Consider the following 17,321-nt stretch of genomic DNA (forward strand, 5'->3'; position numbering starts at 1 on the left):
TGCGGCTGCTAATACAGTAGCGGGTGCAGCTGCTAATACAGTAGCGGGTGCGGCTGCTAATGCAGTAGCGGGGATACAGTAGCGGGTGCGGCTGCTAATACAGTAGCGGGTGCGGCTGCTAATACAGTAGCGGGTGCGGCTGCTAATACAGTAGCGGGTGCAGCTGCTAATACAGTAGCGGGTGCGGCTGCTAATGCAGTAGCGGGTGCGGCTGCTAATGCAGTAGCGGGTGCAGCTGCTAATACAGTAGAGGGTGCGGCTGCTAATGCAGTAGCGGGTGCGGCTGCTAATACAGTAGCGGGTGCAGCTGCTAATACAGTAGCGGGTGCAGCTGCTAATACAGTAGCGGGTGCAGCTGCTAATACAGTAGCGGGTGCAGCTGCTAATACAGTAGCGGGTGCAGCTGCTAGTACAGTAGCGGGTGCAGCTGCTAATACAGTAGCGGGTGCAGCTGCTAATACAGTAGCGGGTGCAGCTGCTAATACAGTAGCGGGTGCAGCTGCTAAGCGGGTGCAGCTGCTAATACAGTAGCGGGTGCAGCTGCTAATACAGTAGCGGGTGCAGCTGCTAATACAGTAGCGGGTGCGGCTGCTAATGCAGTAGCGGGTGCAGCTGCTAATGCAGTAGCGGGTGCGGCTGCTAATGCAGTAGCGGGTGCGGGTGCGGCTGCTAATGCAGTAGTGGGTGCAGCTGCTAATGCAGTAGCGGGTGCAGCTGCTAATACAGTAGCGGGTGCAGCTGCTAATACAGTAGCGGGTGCAGCTGCTAATACAGTAGCAGGTGCAGCTGCTAATGCAGTAGCGGGTGCAGCTGCTAATACAGTAGCAGGTGCAGCTGCTAATGCAGTAGCGGGTGCAGCTGCTAATACAGTAGCGGGTGCAGCTGCTAATACAGTAGCGGGTGCAGCTGCTAATGCAGTAGCGGGTGCAGCTGCTAATACAGTAGCGGGTGCAGCTGCTAATACAGTAGCGGGTGCAGCTGCTAATACAGTAGCGGGTGCAGCTGCTAATACAGTAGCGGGTGCAGCTGCTAATGCAGTAGCGGGTGCAGCTGCTAATACAGTAGCGGGTGCAGCTGCTAATACAGTAGCGGGTGCGGCTGCTAATACAGTAGCGGTTGCAGCTGCTAATACAGTAGCAGGTGCGGCTGCTAATGCAGTAGCGGGTGCAGCTGCTAATACAGTAGCGGGTGCGGCTGCTAATGCAGTAGCGGGTGCAGCTTCTAATACAGTAGCGGGTGCAGCTGCTAATACAGTAGCGGGTGCAGCTGCTAGTACAGTAGCGGGTGCAACTGCTAGTACAGTAGCGGGTGCAGCTGCTAATACAGTAGCAGGTGCAGCTGCTACTGCAGTAGCGGGTGCAGCTGCTAATACAGTAGCGGGTGCAGCTGCTAATACAGTAGCGGGTGCAGCTGCTAGTACAGTAGCGGGTGCAGCTGCTAATTCAGTAGCGGGTGCAGCTGCTAATACAGTAGCGGGTGCAGCTGCTAATGCAGTAGCGGGTGCAGCTGCTAATACAGTAGCGGGTGCAGCTGCTAATACAGTAGCGGGTGCAGCTGCTAATGCAGTAGCGGGTGCAGCTGCTAATACAGTAGCGGGTGCAGCTGCTAATACAGGAGCGGGTGCAGCTGCTAATGCAGTAGCGGGTGCAGCTGCTAATGCAGTAGCGGGTGCGGCTGCTAATACAGTAGCGGGTGCAGCTGCTAATACAGTAATACAGTAGCTGGTGCAGCTGCTAATACAGTAGCGGGTGCAGCTGCTAATACAGTAGCGGGTGCGGCTGCTAATGCAGTAGCGAGTGCAGCTGCTAATACAGTAGCGGGTGCGGCTGCTAATGCAGTAGCGGGTGCAGCTGCTAATGCAGTAGCGGGTGCGGCTGCTAATGCAGTAGCGGGTGCAGCTGCTAATACAGTAGCGGGTACAGCTGCTAATGCAGTAGCGGGTGCAGCTGCTATACATTAGCGGGTGCAGCTGCTAATGCAGTAGCGGGTGCAGCTGCTAATGCAGTAGCGGGTGCAGCTGCTAATACAGTAGCGGGTGCAGCTGCTAATACAGTAGCAGGTGCAGCTGCTAATACAGTAGCGGGTGCAGCTGCTAATACAGTAGCGGGTGTAGCTGCTAATACAGTAGCGGGTGCAGCTGCTAATGCAGTAGCGGGTGCGGCTGCTAATGCAGTAGCGGGTGCGGCTGCTAGTACAGTAGCGGGTGCAGCTGCTAATACAGTAGCGGGTGCAGCTGCTAATACAGTAGCGGGTGCAGCTGCTAATACAGTAGCGGGTGCAGCTGCTAATACAGTAGCGGGTGCAGCTGCTAGTACAGTAGCGGGTGCAGCTGCTAAGCGGGTGCAGCTGCTAATACAGTAGCGGGTGCGGCTGCTAATGCAGTAGCGGGTGCAGCTGCTAATACAGTAGCGGGTGCAGCTGCTAATACAGTAGCAGGTGCGGCTGCTAATACAGTAGCGGGTGCAGCTGCTAATACAGTAGCAGGTGCGGCTGCTAATACAGTAGCGGGTGCAGCTGCTAATACAGTAGCGGGTGCAGCTGCTAATACAGTAGCGGGTGCAGCTGCTAATACAGTAGCGGGTGCGGCTGCTAATGCAGTAGCGGGTGCAGCTGCTAATGCAGTAGCGGGTGCGGCTGCTAATGCAGTAGCGGGTGCGGGTGCGGCTGCTAATGCAGTAGTGGGTGCAGCTGCTAATGCAGTAGCGGGTGCAGCTGCTAATACAGTAGCGGGTGCAGCTGCTAATACAGTAGCGGGTGCAGCTGCTAATACAGTAGCAGGTGCAGCTGCTAATGCAGTAGCAGGTGCAGCTGCTAATACAGTAGCAGGTGCAGCTGCTAATGCAGTAGCGGGTGCAGCTGCTAATACAGTAGCGGGTGCAGCTGCTAATACAGTAGCGGGTGCAGCTGCTAATGCAGTAGCGGGTGCAGCTGCTAATACAGTAGCGGGTGCAGCTGCTAATGCAGTAGCGGGTGCAGCTGCTAATACAGTAGCGGGTGCGGCTGCTAATACAGTAGCGGGTGCGGCTGCTAATGCAGTAGCGGGTGCGGCTGCTAATGCAGTAGCGGGTGCGGCTGCTAATGCAGTAGCGGGTGCGGCTGCTAATACAGTAGCTGGTGCGGCTGCTAATGCAGTAGCGGGTGCGGCTGCTAATACAGTAGCGGGTGCGGCTGCTAATGCAGTAGCGGGTGCGGCTGCTAATGCAGTAGCGGGTGCGGCTGCTAATACAGTAGCGGGTGCGGCTGCTAATGCAGTAGCGGGTGCGGCTGCTAATACAGTAGCGGGTGCAGCTGCTAATACAGTAGCGGGTGCAGCTGCTAATACAGTAGCGGGTGCAGCTGCTAATACAGTAGCGGGTGCAGCTGCTAATGCAGTAGCGGGTGCAGCTGCTAATACAGTAGCAGGTGCGGCTGCTAATACAGTAGCAGGTGCAGCTGCTAATACAGTAGCAGGTGCGGCTGCTAATACAGTAGCGGGTGCAGCTGCTAATACAGTAGCGGGTGCGGCTGCTAATGCAGTAGCGGGGATACAGTAGCGGGTGCGGCTGCTAATACAGTAGCGGGTGCGGCTGCTAATACAGTAGCGGGTGCGGCTGCTAATACAGTAGCGGGTGCAGCTGCTAATACAGTAGCGGGTGCGGCTGCTAATGCAGTAGCGGGTGCGGCTGCTAATGCAGTAGCGGGTGCAGCTGCTAATACAGTAGAGGGTGCGGCTGCTAATGCAGTAGCGGGTGCGGCTGCTAATACAGTAGCGGGTGCAGCTGCTAATACAGTAGCGGGTGCAGCTGCTAATACAGTAGCGGGTGCAGCTGCTAATACAGTAGCGGGTGCAGCTGCTAATACAGTAGCGGGTGCAGCTGCTAGTACAGTAGCGGGTGCAGCTGCTAATACAGTAGCGGGTGCAGCTGCTAATACAGTAGCGGGTGCAGCTGCTAATACAGTAGCGGGTGCAGCTGCTAAGCGGGTGCAGCTGCTAATACAGTAGCGGGTGCAGCTGCTAATACAGTAGCGGGTGCAGCTGCTAATACAGTAGCGGGTGCGGCTGCTAATGCAGTAGCGGGTGCAGCTGCTAATGCAGTAGCGGGTGCGGCTGCTAATGCAGTAGCGGGTGCGGGTGCGGCTGCTAATGCAGTAGTGGGTGCAGCTGCTAATGCAGTAGCGGGTGCAGCTGCTAATACAGTAGCGGGTGCAGCTGCTAATACAGTAGCGGGTGCAGCTGCTAATACAGTAGCAGGTGCAGCTGCTAATGCAGTAGCGGGTGCAGCTGCTAATACAGTAGCAGGTGCAGCTGCTAATGCAGTAGCGGGTGCAGCTGCTAATACAGTAGCAGGTGCAGCTGCTAATACAGTAGCGGGTGCAGCTGCTAATGCAGTAGCGGGTGCAGCTGCTAATACAGTAGCGGGTGCAGCTGCTAATACAGTAGCGGGTGCAGCTGCTAATACAGTAGCAGGTGCAGCTGCTAATACAGTAGCGGGTGCAGCTGCTAATGCAGTAGCGGGTGCAGCTGCTAATGCAGTAGCGGGTGCAGCTGCTAATACAGTAGCGGGTGCAGCTGCTAATACAGTAGCGGTTGCAGCTGCTAATACAGTAGCAGGTGCGGCTGCTAATGCAGTAGCGGGTGCAGCTGCTAATACAGTAGCGGGTGCGGCTGCTAATGCAGTAGCGGGTGCAGCTTCTAATACAGTAGCGGGTGCAGCTGCTAATACAGTAGCGGGTGCAGCTGCTAATACAGTAGCGGGTGCGGCTGCTAATACAGTAGCGGGTGCAGCTGCTAATGCAGTAGCGGGTGCGGCTGCTAATACAGTAGCGGGTGCAGCTGCTAATACAGTAGCGGGTGCAGCTGCTAATACAGTAGCGGGTGCAGCTGCTAATGCAGTAGCGGGTGCGGCTGCTAATACAGTAGCGGGTGCAGCTGCTAATGCAGTAGCGGGTGCGGCTGCTAATGCAGTAGCGGGTGCAGCTGCTAATGCAGTAGCGGGTGCGGCTGCTAATACAGTAGCGGGTGCGGCTGCTAATACAGTAGCGGGTGCGGCTGCTAATGCAGTAGCGGGTGCGGCTGCTAATGCAGTAGCGGGTGCGGCTGCTAATGCAGTAGCGGGTGCAGCTGCTAATACAGTAGCGGGTGCAGCTGCTAATACAGTAGCGGGTGCAGCTGCTAATACAGTAGCGGGTGCGGCTGCTAATGCAGTAGCGGGTGCAGCTGCTAATGCAGTAGCGGGTGCGGCTGCTAATGCAGTAGCGGGTGCGGCTGCTAATGCAGTAGCGGGTGCGGCTGCTAATGCAGTAGCGGGTGCGGCTGCTAATGCAGTAGCGGGTGCGGCTGCTAATACAGTAGCGGGTGCAGCTGCTAATACAGTAGCGGGTGCAGCTGCTAATACAGTAGCGGGTGCAGCTGCTAATACAGTAGCGGGTGCAGCTGCTAATGCAGTAGCGGGTGCAGCTGCTAATACAGTAGCAGGTGCGGCTGCTAATACAGTAGCGGGTGCAGCTGCTAATACAGTAGCGGGTGCGGCTGCTAATACAGTAGCGGGTGCAGCTGCTAATACAGTAGCGGGTGCGGCTGCTAATGCAGTAGCGGGTGCGGCTGCTAATACAGTAGCGGGTGCGGCTGCTAATACAGTAGCGGGTGCGGCTGCTAATACAGTAGCGGGTGCGGCTGCTAATACAGTAGCGGGTGCAGCTGCTAATACAGTAGCGGGTGCGGCTGCTAATGCAGTAGCGGGTGCGGCTGCTAATGCAGTAGCGGGTGCAGCTGCTAATACAGTAGCGGGTGCAGCTGCTAATACAGTAGCGGGTGCAGCTGCTAATACAGTAGCGGGTGCAGCTGCTAATACAGTAGCGGGTGCAGCTGCTAATACAGTAGCGGGTGCAGCTGCTAATACAGTAGCGGGTGCAGCTGCTAGTACAGTAGCGGGTGCAGCTGCTAATACAGTAGCGGGTGCAGCTGCTAATACAGTAGCGGGTGCAGCTGCTAGTACAGTAGCGGGTGCAGCTGCTAATACAGTAGCGGGTGCAGCTGCTAATACAGTAGGGTGCAGCTGCTAATACAGTAGCGGGTGCAGCTGCTAAACGGGTGCAGCTGCTAATACAGTAGCGGGTGCGGCTGCTAATGCAGTAGCGGGTGCAGCTGCTAATACAGTAGCGGGTGCAGCTGCTAATACAGTAGCGGTTGCGGCTGCTAATACAGTAGCGGGTGCGGCTGCTAATACAGTAGCGGGTGCGGCTGCTAATACAGTAGCGGGTGCGGCTGCTAATGCAGTAGCGGGTGCGGCTGCTAATACAGTAGCGGGTGCGGCTGCTAATGCAGTAGCGGGTGCAGCTGCTAATACAGTAGCGGGTGCAGCTGCTAATACAGTAGCGGGTGCAGCTGCTAATGCAGTAGCGGGTGCAGCTGCTAATACAGTAGCGGGTGCAGCTGCTAATACAGTAGCGGGTGCAGCTGCTAATACAGTAGCGGGTGCAGCTGCTAATACAGTAGCGGGTGCGGCTGCTAATGCAGTAGCGGGTGCAGCTGCTAATGCAGTAGCGGGTGCGGCTGCTAATGCAGTAGCGGGTGCGGGTGCGGCTGCTAATGCAGTAGTGGGTGCAGCTGCTAATGCAGTAGCGGGTGCAGCTGCTAATACAGTAGCGTGTGCAGCTGCTAATACAGTAGCGGGTGCAGCTGCTAATACAGTAGCGGGTGCAGCTGCTAATGCAGTAGCGGGTGCAGCTGCTAATACAGTAGCGGGTGCAGCTGCTAATACAGTAGCGGGTGCAGCTGCTAATACAGTAGCGGGTGCAGCTGCTAATGCAGTAGCAGGTGCAGCTGCTAATACAGTAGCAGGTGCAGCTGCTAATGCAGTAGCGGGTGCAGCTGCTAATACAGTAGCAGGTGCAGCTGCTAATACAGTAGCGGGTGCAGCTGCTAATGCAGTAGCGGGTGCAGCTGCTAATACAGTAGCGGGTGCAGCTGCTAATACAGTAGCGGGTGCAGCTGCTAATGCAGTAGCAGGTGCAGCTGCTAATACAGTAGCAGGTGCAGCTGCTAATGCAGTAGCGGGTGCAGCTGCTAATACAGTAGCAGTTGCAGCTGCTAATACAGTAGCGGGTGCAGCTGCTAATGCAGTAGCGGGTGCGGCTGCTAATACAGTAGCGGGTGCAGCTGCTAATACAGTAGCGGGTGCGGCTGCTAATACAGTAGCTGGTGCAGCTGCTAATACAGTAGCGGGTGCAGCTGCTAATACAGTAGCAGGTGCAGCTGCTAATACAGTAGCGGGTGCAGCTGCTAATACAGTAGCAGGTGCAGCTGCTAATACAGTAGCTGGTGCAGCTGCTAATGCAGTAGCGGGTGCAGCTGCTAATACAGTAGCGGGTGCAGCTGCTAATGCAGTAGCGGGTGCGGCTGCTAATACAGTAGCGGGTGCGGCTGCTAATGCAGTAGCGGGTGCAGCTGCTAATACAGTAGCAGGTGCAGCTGCTAATACAGTAGCGGGTGCAGCTGCTAATACAGTAGCGGGTGCAGCTGCTAATACAGTAGCGGGTGCAGCTGCTAATACAGTAGCGGGTGCAGCTGCTAATACAGTAGCGGGTGCAGCTGCTAATACAGTAGCGGGTGCAGCTGCTAATACAGTAGCGGGTGCAGCTGCTAATACAGTAGCAGGTGCAGCTGCATATGTTTGCAATAAAAATGTTATGTTGTAATGGAATTCATGCATTAGTTTTTGTTTGCTTTGAACCCAGAGCAGACGTCACACGCCAGACGACATCAACACTGCATACTTTAGTATTTGTTCATTTATCGTGAGTAATATCGATATCACAATATTAAGCACTGTTATCGAATATCGCAGGTTTTCCTAATATCGTGCAGCCCTACTGTTAGGTCACTGCCGAGCTGAGCTTAGATTTTAACATGTACTGTTTAACCATGACATTTAAATGTAATAGGGTAAAACCCAGTGCATTTAACATAATGCTGCACTTTAGGAAATGGGTTGAAATATAACATGTTGGTGGAGCTGGGTTCCCACTATCGGCTTGTGGAGCTCTCGGGAGACCTCTGTTTTCCACCCAGTTCTCCCCTCCCCGCAGCTCGGTGCATCTCTGATCGCGGCTTCTGTCTGCTGCGCGGGCTGCTGGCTTGTGGAGCTCCGGGAAGGAAACCTTTCCACCCGGTTCTCCCCAGCGGCAGCTCTGCGCATCTCAGACTCAGAAGCTCTGGTGTTGTGCACAGTTAACTCTGGTTGTAGCTAGGTTGCTACCTCCGTTAGCTTAGCTCCCACCTCCGCGTTAGCCTTGGGTTAGCTTCACGTTAGCTTGTAGCTAGTTTGACCGGGTGTCGTCAGTTGATCCCAGCCTTACAGCCCCACCCTCAGCTCCTCCTCTCTTCCCTTTTGTGGAATGGTCTGGGCTGGACGGAACCTGTGACACGGTCAAAATGGCGGTGGTGGCCACCTCCCATTTGGCCTCAAAAACGTGATATTGGAGCCTATGGGAATACATTTTCCAGCATATTTATGTCGATGATGCAGACGCGTTTCAGCCCACAGGGCCTTCGTCAGGTTTTGTGAGCCCTGACGAAGGCCCTGTGGGCTGAAACGCATCGCCATTTGTTTTTAACTATTTGAGCCATGTACTAATAAAGGCTTTTATTTTTCATCTCCTGAGTGCCTCAGATCTCCTTTTGCCAACATAAATCTGTTGGAGCGTGTGTGTGTGTATGTGTGTGTGTGTGTGTGTGTGTGCGCGTGTGTGTGTGTGTGTGTGTGTGCTTCCAGTGCAACAGAAGGGAGCTCCAGACTGCATAGAGGAGGACACTCTTTAGCAAACAAGATGTGTCTAATAAGGATTCAGAAACCTGAGCATTTGTTCTTTCACAGGAGGATGTGTCTTCCCAGAGGGCTGTGGATCAGCATGGTTCCTCCCTATTGTCCCCTGTGGATGGGGCAGCCCCACCAAGCCCCAGCTCTCAGCGAGTACAGCAAAAGGATAATGACTCCAAAAGGGAGCCTGTGGACAAAGAGTGACTTAAGCCAGCAAACCTTACAGTACACATATTTGACTTTTAATCAAATGAACTAGGGACACCAATAGACGCCCTCTCTACCCATGTAGGACCTTTTGGACCTGTGACGCCTCTAACTCCAAAGCAAGAGAGTATTGACGCTCACTGAGGTGTCTCGGATGGTAAGGAGGGCACTGTATTTATCAACAGTAATCCTGCTTATTAATGGCAATATACAGTGTATGTATAGGTATATAGGGTATAAGGTATACACACCAATATATAAATATATAGTGCATTCCAAGATGGTATTAAAAGGCCTAAATTCCTTAGAGGGAGGATTATGTAAAAGGATACCTCATCATTTTAAGCTGAGCTTTTCCTGTTTTCTTTGCTGCGTGCTTTTTTGTCCTTTCAGCGTTTTAAGAGTGTTTATTTTGGCATGAATGTGTTAATCCTGCAGGTCAGGTGTGACTGGGTGTGGTGTGACATATGATTCATTGTTTGGCGAGGCAAAAGTTTGCTTGAATGTTTGTGAGGTGATTGATCGATCGATCAATCCACACATGCTGTTGCCATCACATCTGTAATTCCCTGAGGGACATCTGGAATCTCAGGTAACCCCCCTCCCAAAAAAAAAAGGAGAAAGTCATGACTGGCACCTGGTTATTCTTGTGATGTTATGTGTACTTTATGATAAATGATGACCCGCACTTGTGTAGCGCCTCTCAGAGTCAGGACTCCAAAGCACTTTACACTACAGTGTATCATTCATCCATTCACACACACATTCACACCCTGGTGGGGATGAGCTACGATGTAGCCACAGCTGCCCTGGGACGCACTGACAGAGGCGAGGCTGCCGAGCACAGGCGCCACCGGTCCCTCCGACCCCCACCAGCAGGCAACGTGGGTTAAGTGTCTTGCCCCAGGGCACAGCAGCAGAATTCTCTGGTCAGAGCCGGAATCGAACCTACAACCTTCTGATAACTGGACAACCCGCTCAGCCTGTTGAGCTACTGCTGGTCTTTATTTGATTCGTGTTTAACAAACACCAAACGTAAGACTTTTATTTTGTAGGCAAACATGCCCTAAAAGAAGCCATCAGTTACCTTTAAGTTGCTCATTTTTACGTCCCTTACCCGATGAAACTCGACTTTTTAGAAAAATATTCTTTTTCACATTTTTATTAATTTTTTTTGGTATTTAAAAAATATTTTCAAAGAAGAAAAAACTGCAGAATTTCTTCGAACATCATCTCACTTACAGCCCGTTGAGCTGAAGCTCACTTCATGTGAATGTGCTCAAGTGATGCTCACTCTAAGTGTAATCCCTACAGCCCTGAAAACACACACTTCACTGGGTGTTTTTATTCAAACCTCATTAGCGGCATATAAACGTTTGTCAAACTTTAAACATGAATAGCCAGATTAACCTTTGCATTACACAGATCTTGATATTTATTGGCCCAAGGCCTCAGGAATGACCTCCTAAATGTTCATATGATGAACACAAGTTTTTTTCTCTGTTGTGGCCCAGGTAGGGTGCCTCTGTGTTGCGTCCTAATGCCAAAGCTATGCCAAGAAGAGCTGCAGGACAACCTGTGCTAGGGACAGAGTAGAACAGTGACAGTGCTGTGGATTTACAATGCATTATGTAAATGTACAACACTAGCCATCTCTAGCTTACCTCAGAATAACTGTTATGAATAATGTAGAGGCTGTCTGGCGACACTGACAGCAGCTGGTGTGATTATGCTGATACGGGCAGTGTTACGTAGCAATCATAGCAACAGGCGTCGCCCTGAGCTGTCCGTGTAACTCACCTCAGACAGCACTTTAGTCTGGCTTTGGACAGGATCCCCCAAAGCTGCTGCAGTTTCTTATTATCATGCTCCTCCCTATCTGCTTTTATCTGACCAGGGAAACAATAACAATAATAAACGTGTACACAATCAGTGGGATGTGTCTCAGTTCATTCTTTGAGTAGTTTAAGGTTTGGTTTTCATCATACTTGTAAGCAGGCAGAAGATCGTCTATCAAAGCCAGCTACAGAGCAGTGGCGGATCTAGGATTTTTCAGATTACGGGGCCATCAAGGGACCACAGTATTCCTAGAGGGGCCGTGTATTAGTCCAACATCCTTAAACAGACATTCATATTTGGCCGATTAGCACCACAGTGTTCGGACTTGGAATTGCATCCACCTCTAACCTGATCATTGAGCAGAGGACAGATGAGTGACTGGACAGGGGCACTTGAGGGGGCAAATCAGACTTCAGCGGGGGCCGATGTCCCGGTGGCCCCGCCCATAGATCTGCTACAGCATAATTGAAGTTATAAAATTAACTATATCAAAATGTAAGCCATGAAAATTTGTTGTTTGTGGAAAATGATAAGTGTGCAACTTTAATAGAGTAAATGAAAAGTTTCAGTAAAAAAAAGCTGTTTAAAGTTGTACTAGAATGCTTTTTGTTATTGTAAATTGTCTTTAAGCTTTTATATGACTTCTGAAATTGGTTGAAGCTCAAAATAGCCCAAGAGTCTTGACAAATGGCCAAATCCAAGCCCTACAAGAACTGATGAGCTTACGCCTCCTACTTTCCTTGGAAATGAATATTAAATGAGCTGCATGCTGATTGGCTGGTTTACCCAAATGGCTCACTACCTGATGCTAGAGACACTTTTCTCAGCGAGTGGGGCGGGAGATGACGAACAAGGAGAGTCTGGTAGACCGCTATATTTGGATATGAATAAAGAACAAAGACAGCGGCAGTCATAGGCGTCATTTTAACCGGGGACGCCGGGGACATGTCCCCGGCAAAATTTGTGATTGGCAGCTGTGTCCCCCCCACTTTCAAAAACGCCTGCTGATGAGGATTTTTGTTTTACCAGCTCAGATCTTATCCAGGGGTCGGCAACCTGTTCCCATCAAAGAGCCATTATTACCCGTTTCCCACGGTAATTCTGGACGGACCTTAATAAGCAGTGACTTAAGTGAAGCAGGCAGGTCGCGCTAGAAAATTTAGTTTAAAAAGACGTCATAAATGTTTTCCCCCATCCTTTTTATTTATAAAATATGAAGTAAAAACTCACAATTTAATTTTCATTCATTTGTCATTAATATTTAGTCTACAACCGTGCGTTAAGTGGACCATCTTCCAGTAAACGCAAAGCATCCAGCCCACCTCTCCAAATGCGTAAAATGTGCATCACAGCCGCTAGTTAGGCGCGTCGCGCGCGCCATCAGCTGATCAGCCCAGACAAGAGCAGAGCAACTAGAGAAAAAATAGAGGATAATTGTGTCTGGATGTGGATGGAGATTACATTTTACAGCAGCCTGTCCATCATTTAAATACGTAAACCATCACCTGTCTCCTAGTCCACGCTATCAGCATTATTTTAATTGGTGTGTGTGTGTTTGTGTGTGTGTGTGTGTGTGTGTGTGTGTTTTCCACTTCAAACACTGGTCTAACCAACCAGACCAGCGTGTCCAGTAACACATTAATGTTACAATTAAACAGTTTCACTTCATGTAGGCTAGGAACGTTCCACCTGCCGTGGCCCGACCGCTTCTGCTCCACATAAACTTTGTGCGTGATCAAATGTCTCTACGCGTCACGCGTCTCCATATTAGAGACGGGAACAAGCTCTGTTCAGCCAGTTTCATAATTTCATGAAAAGAACATTTTTCCAAGTGACACATCCCTCAGAGAGACCGGGTTTCCAGACTGTTTCAGTGGGAGGAAATCTTATCGCATGCGCCGTGGTTCTGCACTGCGCTGCGAACCCCAGATCTTCAGCCCACTGTCCACCGTGGGCGCTCCGAGCCGCGCTGAACACAGTGTCCAGTATAAAGCTCTGATGTTCTGATGGGAATATTTTACCTCCGCGATGTGCGTTAACGATTAAAATGTCAGCTCATCCATGGGCATCAGTGTGCGTCGGGGTAATTCTTTCAAAACAACCAACATCCTTGAGTTTATCTGTCAAAATAAACAGTCAAATGGAAATATCTGTAACCTGCCGTTTAACTGTTTTGCCTTCTTGTGAAGATTGTTGCAAAGAGAAACAATTAAACTTTATTAACCCCAGAGCCACCCAGAGCTCATGTGGGAAGGTTCCTCCCACTGAAGCGAGTGTTTTCCAAACCCGGTCTCTCAGAGAGACTTGTCACTTAGAAAATGTTCCCTGATTATGAAACTTTGGCTGAATAGTGCTTGTTCCCGTCTCCAATGTGGCGACGCATCCAGGAGCCGTCTGAGGAGAAGCCCAGAATCTGACATCCTCCAGCAGGAAGCGCATATGATTACGCACAAGCGTGACGCGTCAACCCGGTCTCACAGTAAGACCGGGTTGGACCTGTTCAGGTTTACGCAGACAATCTTTACATTTAGAATTGGCATACAGATGTAAAATTAATGCAGTAAAATATAAAGCATTTTATTTAAATATCCATTCATTATTTTACAAACACAGATGGATGGAAGAGCCGCATGCGGCTCCAGAGCCGCCGACCCCTGTGCTAGCCTACTTTATTGTCCCCAGCAATTTTTAAACACCACTCAAGTGTATGGTTATTGTCCCCAGCAATTCTGAAAACAAACTGACGCCCTTGGCGGCAGTAGGGGAGCATGGACAAATGAGGAAGGTGGAGTCTCGGCGACTGCTTGTGTGTGTGTGTGTGTGTGTGTGGGGGGGGGGGGGGGGGGGAGCACGGATTAACGAGAAAGACGACAACCACCACAATATGCAGATCTAAAGTCGGTAATTCCAATGCACCCTGGGACTTTACATAAAAGCTCCAAGCTTCACTATCTTCTTGTCCAACAAGGACGATAGCACTAGCTTAGGCTGGCATTGGTAGCTCAGCCCAGCCTTGTCGGTATGAGCAAGGACTGGAAAGCCATGATGGTCCGTGGAATTATGCCCACCTTGGACCAAAAGCACAGTTTCCAGTTTTTATCCATCTTCTGTGTTTCTTGATTAGTCAATACTACAACTACATAAGAGGGGGACGAAAGCGTGGGGTGACTGTGGAGGACATCCACCTTCAGGAGCTTGTCAAAAAAAACGTAAGGACAAAAACGTTTTATGTTCAAGCTAAAAGGAAGTATGTGACATTGCGGAGACTGCAAAACTGTTTCAGTATTTTATGCATCGCTTGAAAAAAAAACAGCACATATACCGTGTAGACAGATCTACGCAGGAGTCAGGGCTAGCTTTTATCAACTTAGACCTCTTATCCACTCCGATCTAGAGAAAGCCATTCATGCTCTCATTAGTTCACGCCTCGACTACTTTAACGCTCTGTGTCAGCTCGCACGAGTCCTCCTTTGCTCGTCTTCAGCTAGTTCACAACTCTGCAGCCCGTCTCCTCACAAACACACCTAGGCGGAGCCAGATTACTCCCATTCTCTCGGAACTACACTCCCTGTGTCTTTCCGAATACACTTCTCAATCATCGTGTTCACGTTCAGGAGTACTCAGTCTCGGTCCTGCCTATCTCTCTGACTCTTTGTCTCCACGTAAGCAAGCACAGCCTATGAAGCCAACAGGAAAGTTAGTTCTGGAACTCCCGCGGTCTAGATACAAACACCAGGGTGATCGCTCGCTTTCAGTGATGACTCCTGTGTCTGATGATAGAGTTGTTTACTTTCAAATCAACATATCTATATCAGCAGGTATTTTATTATTGGGGTTTGTCTGGTAGCCACCCACCCTTTTATTCTTCCTTTTCAGCTTTCATGATTTGTGTATTTTACTTCTACGGTTTTATGTTCTATCTTTTATCGTGATGTCTGTTTTTATGCTCTATGGTCTTATTTTGTTATGTAAAGCACTTTAGTCACTGTCCATGGTTGTGGAAAGCACTATATAAGTAAACTTGATTGATTAATTGAATGTAGTTTTACAGTAAATCATTTGCCACTAAGCAGGCCGTGCCATAAACAAGTCCTCCTGACTGAACCACAAGGAAAACCAACGAGTTCTGGGTGTTCATGGTATAAATGTATAGATGTGGAGGTGTCAGTGTCCCCAATGAGCTCAGACCGGAGAGCAGCCAAGGTAGAAACTTCATTTATTTAAGAAAGAAAGTGTGAGAGGGCAGACACCTGTCTATTTTACCAAGTATAACATGTCAGTGAGGTTTTCCATTCGGGACCGCGCTAAAATAGCTCCCATTTTAAAATGACCTCTTTTTGCAGATGAGCTTAAAGAAGAGGAAACATTGAATTATAAAAAGTTAACCCCCACCCCAAAAATAGATCAAATAGCAACTAGGGCCACGTTCAAACAGTAAGTCCCTCTTTCAACCACACGAGGGAGACAGCACATAACACGAACCTGCCCGTATGCATGGGAACGTCTAAATCAGTGAAAAGAGGAGTTAATAAAACTTCAATGAACAACTTTTGTATGTAATGCAAAGCCTGAAAAAGTTAGAGTATTTTCAGGATTTTTAAACTTTACTTAAAGGATAATTAGTCTTTTTCTTTTTCCAGGTAAAACTTTAGCAAACAGCTGTGCTGATGTTAGTTTTGTACAAGAAGAGGTTTTCTTCCAAACCAGTGTAAAAGGCCTGTAGAGTCTGAGATGTAACATCTGAGTTATTTCTATCCTCACTGATCGTTTCACACCATGACCTCTAGGTGAACGGGTTGGAAATGCCCATTCTTGGCAATTGCCTTAAGTATACGTAACTATTTATATTTTTGCATTTAAATTGTTTGGATATGTTGTTGTTACGTCACTGATGGGAATCAGCAGCTACTTCTGTCTTTTCTTCCTTTTCTTTTTGTTAAAACAGCAATCTAGAGTTTTCTCCTTTCAGGAATTATGTATTATTTATTTATTTATTTTTTAATTTGTAAAAGTGATAGCCTTACCCTGTACTGTGATATCATCATCATCATCATGCTTTATTTATATAGCGCTTTCCGCCACCCTCAAAGGGGGCCCGAGGCACTGAACAGCAAAAGTTACAAAGATAAAAAGTGGTAGCAAGTCATAAAAAACACTAAAAACAAAATGAAGAACATGGACATTACTGAGAACAATAAAATGCAAATGAGATCAAATTTATAAAAAAGAAAATTAAAATTAAGTAGTTAAAGGAAATCAAAGCAAAGAATAAAAACGAGAAACCAAAAGCGTCAGGAGAAAGCCGTCCTATAAAAATGAGTCTTCTACCTACTCTTAAAGACCACCAGTGATGGGGACTGGTTGACTGTGAGTGCAAGCTGGTTCCAGAGAGTCTTAAAGAGCAAGTCACCCCCTACCAGATTCTTACTCAACTCCCACTTCCTGTTTGAAATATGCAACAAAAGCTGTTGCCTAGCAGACCGAGAGGGTGGAGCCGCTAACAAATACACACACTCACAACATTGCGACATCATAATGTACCATCTAACATCATCGTGTACCACTTAGCCAATAGCGATGGCAGATTTAAATTCAAATGTAGTGCTAGGTTTTTACCTGACGACGGTGCAACACTGACAGTTTTAAATTTATATTTTAACTAAGATGCACCAAAGTGCCGAATGATTGACTGCACATGTCTACAGCACGATCAGACACTCATTTATATAGTTTATCAGCAAAGAAATATTGATTTGGAGTAACTTGCTCTTTGAATTGGGTGCAAGGGACGATGAACAATTTCTGGTCAGCCAACCGCAATAACCTTGAGGGAACATGCTTTATTAAGAGCTCCGCTAAGTAGGTGGGTGCACTGCCTTGGAAAAACTTAAACACAAAAAGCTAAATGTTAAACTGCCCGGTATGGGACCCAGTGAAGAGGATCCAGCACTGGAGAAATGTGGTCCCTTTTCCTAGTCCCAGTTAAAAACCTAGCAGCACTGTTCTGCACTAATTGCAGACGATGCACAATAGTCTGACCAAACCCATCATAGAGGGAGTTGAAATAGTCAAGCCCAGAGATCACAAATGCATGGCGTACACGCTCCAAGGGAATTCTGGAATTAATAGGCTAACGTTGGCAATATGTCAAATTATTTTTCCAAAGCCCGACCAACATCTATAGAGCCCCGTGCAATTTGAATTGAGCGCTGCTCAGCACGAACTAATAGTGTTAGACATCTGCTTATCTACAGGCATCAGTCACTCATGGAAGTAGCTAGGCAGAGTCAGAGTTGGCGACGGTCTTTTAAAAAAAGCATACTGTGAGAATAATATTTGTAAAACTGTGTGTTAACTCTCTTGGCTGGCTAGAGATGACGGCAAGCCTTGATTCCAGCTGTAATCATGGCGGGAGGGGGGGGGGGGTGCAATACTATTTTTCCTCCTCTAGATGGTGTCCTCTGAGAAAAATCTCCA

The 17,321-nt window shown here is 49.2% G+C and overlaps 1 protein-coding gene across 8 annotated transcripts in view; it reads left to right on the forward strand.

Moving 5' to 3' along the window:
* zgc:91944 (homeobox-containing protein 1) overlaps positions 1-9,172 on the forward strand; it is a 41,240-nt gene extending 32,068 nt beyond the window's left edge. For all 8 annotated transcript variants that reach the window (XM_054733792.2, XM_054733791.2, XM_054733790.2 and 5 more), the window contains one exon: positions 8,856-9,172. In XM_054733792.2, coding sequence (XP_054589767.1) covers positions 8,856-9,002 — 147 coding nt within the window. In that variant the 3' untranslated portion in view covers positions 9,003-9,172. The remainder of the gene's footprint in view (positions 1-8,855) is intronic.
* Positions 9,173-17,321: the final 8,149 nt, after the last annotated feature.

Source organism: Nothobranchius furzeri, chromosome 11 (genome assembly GCF_043380555.1).
Source record: "Nothobranchius furzeri strain GRZ-AD chromosome 11, NfurGRZ-RIMD1, whole genome shotgun sequence".
NCBI lineage: Eukaryota > Metazoa > Chordata > Actinopteri > Cyprinodontiformes > Nothobranchiidae > Nothobranchius > Nothobranchius furzeri.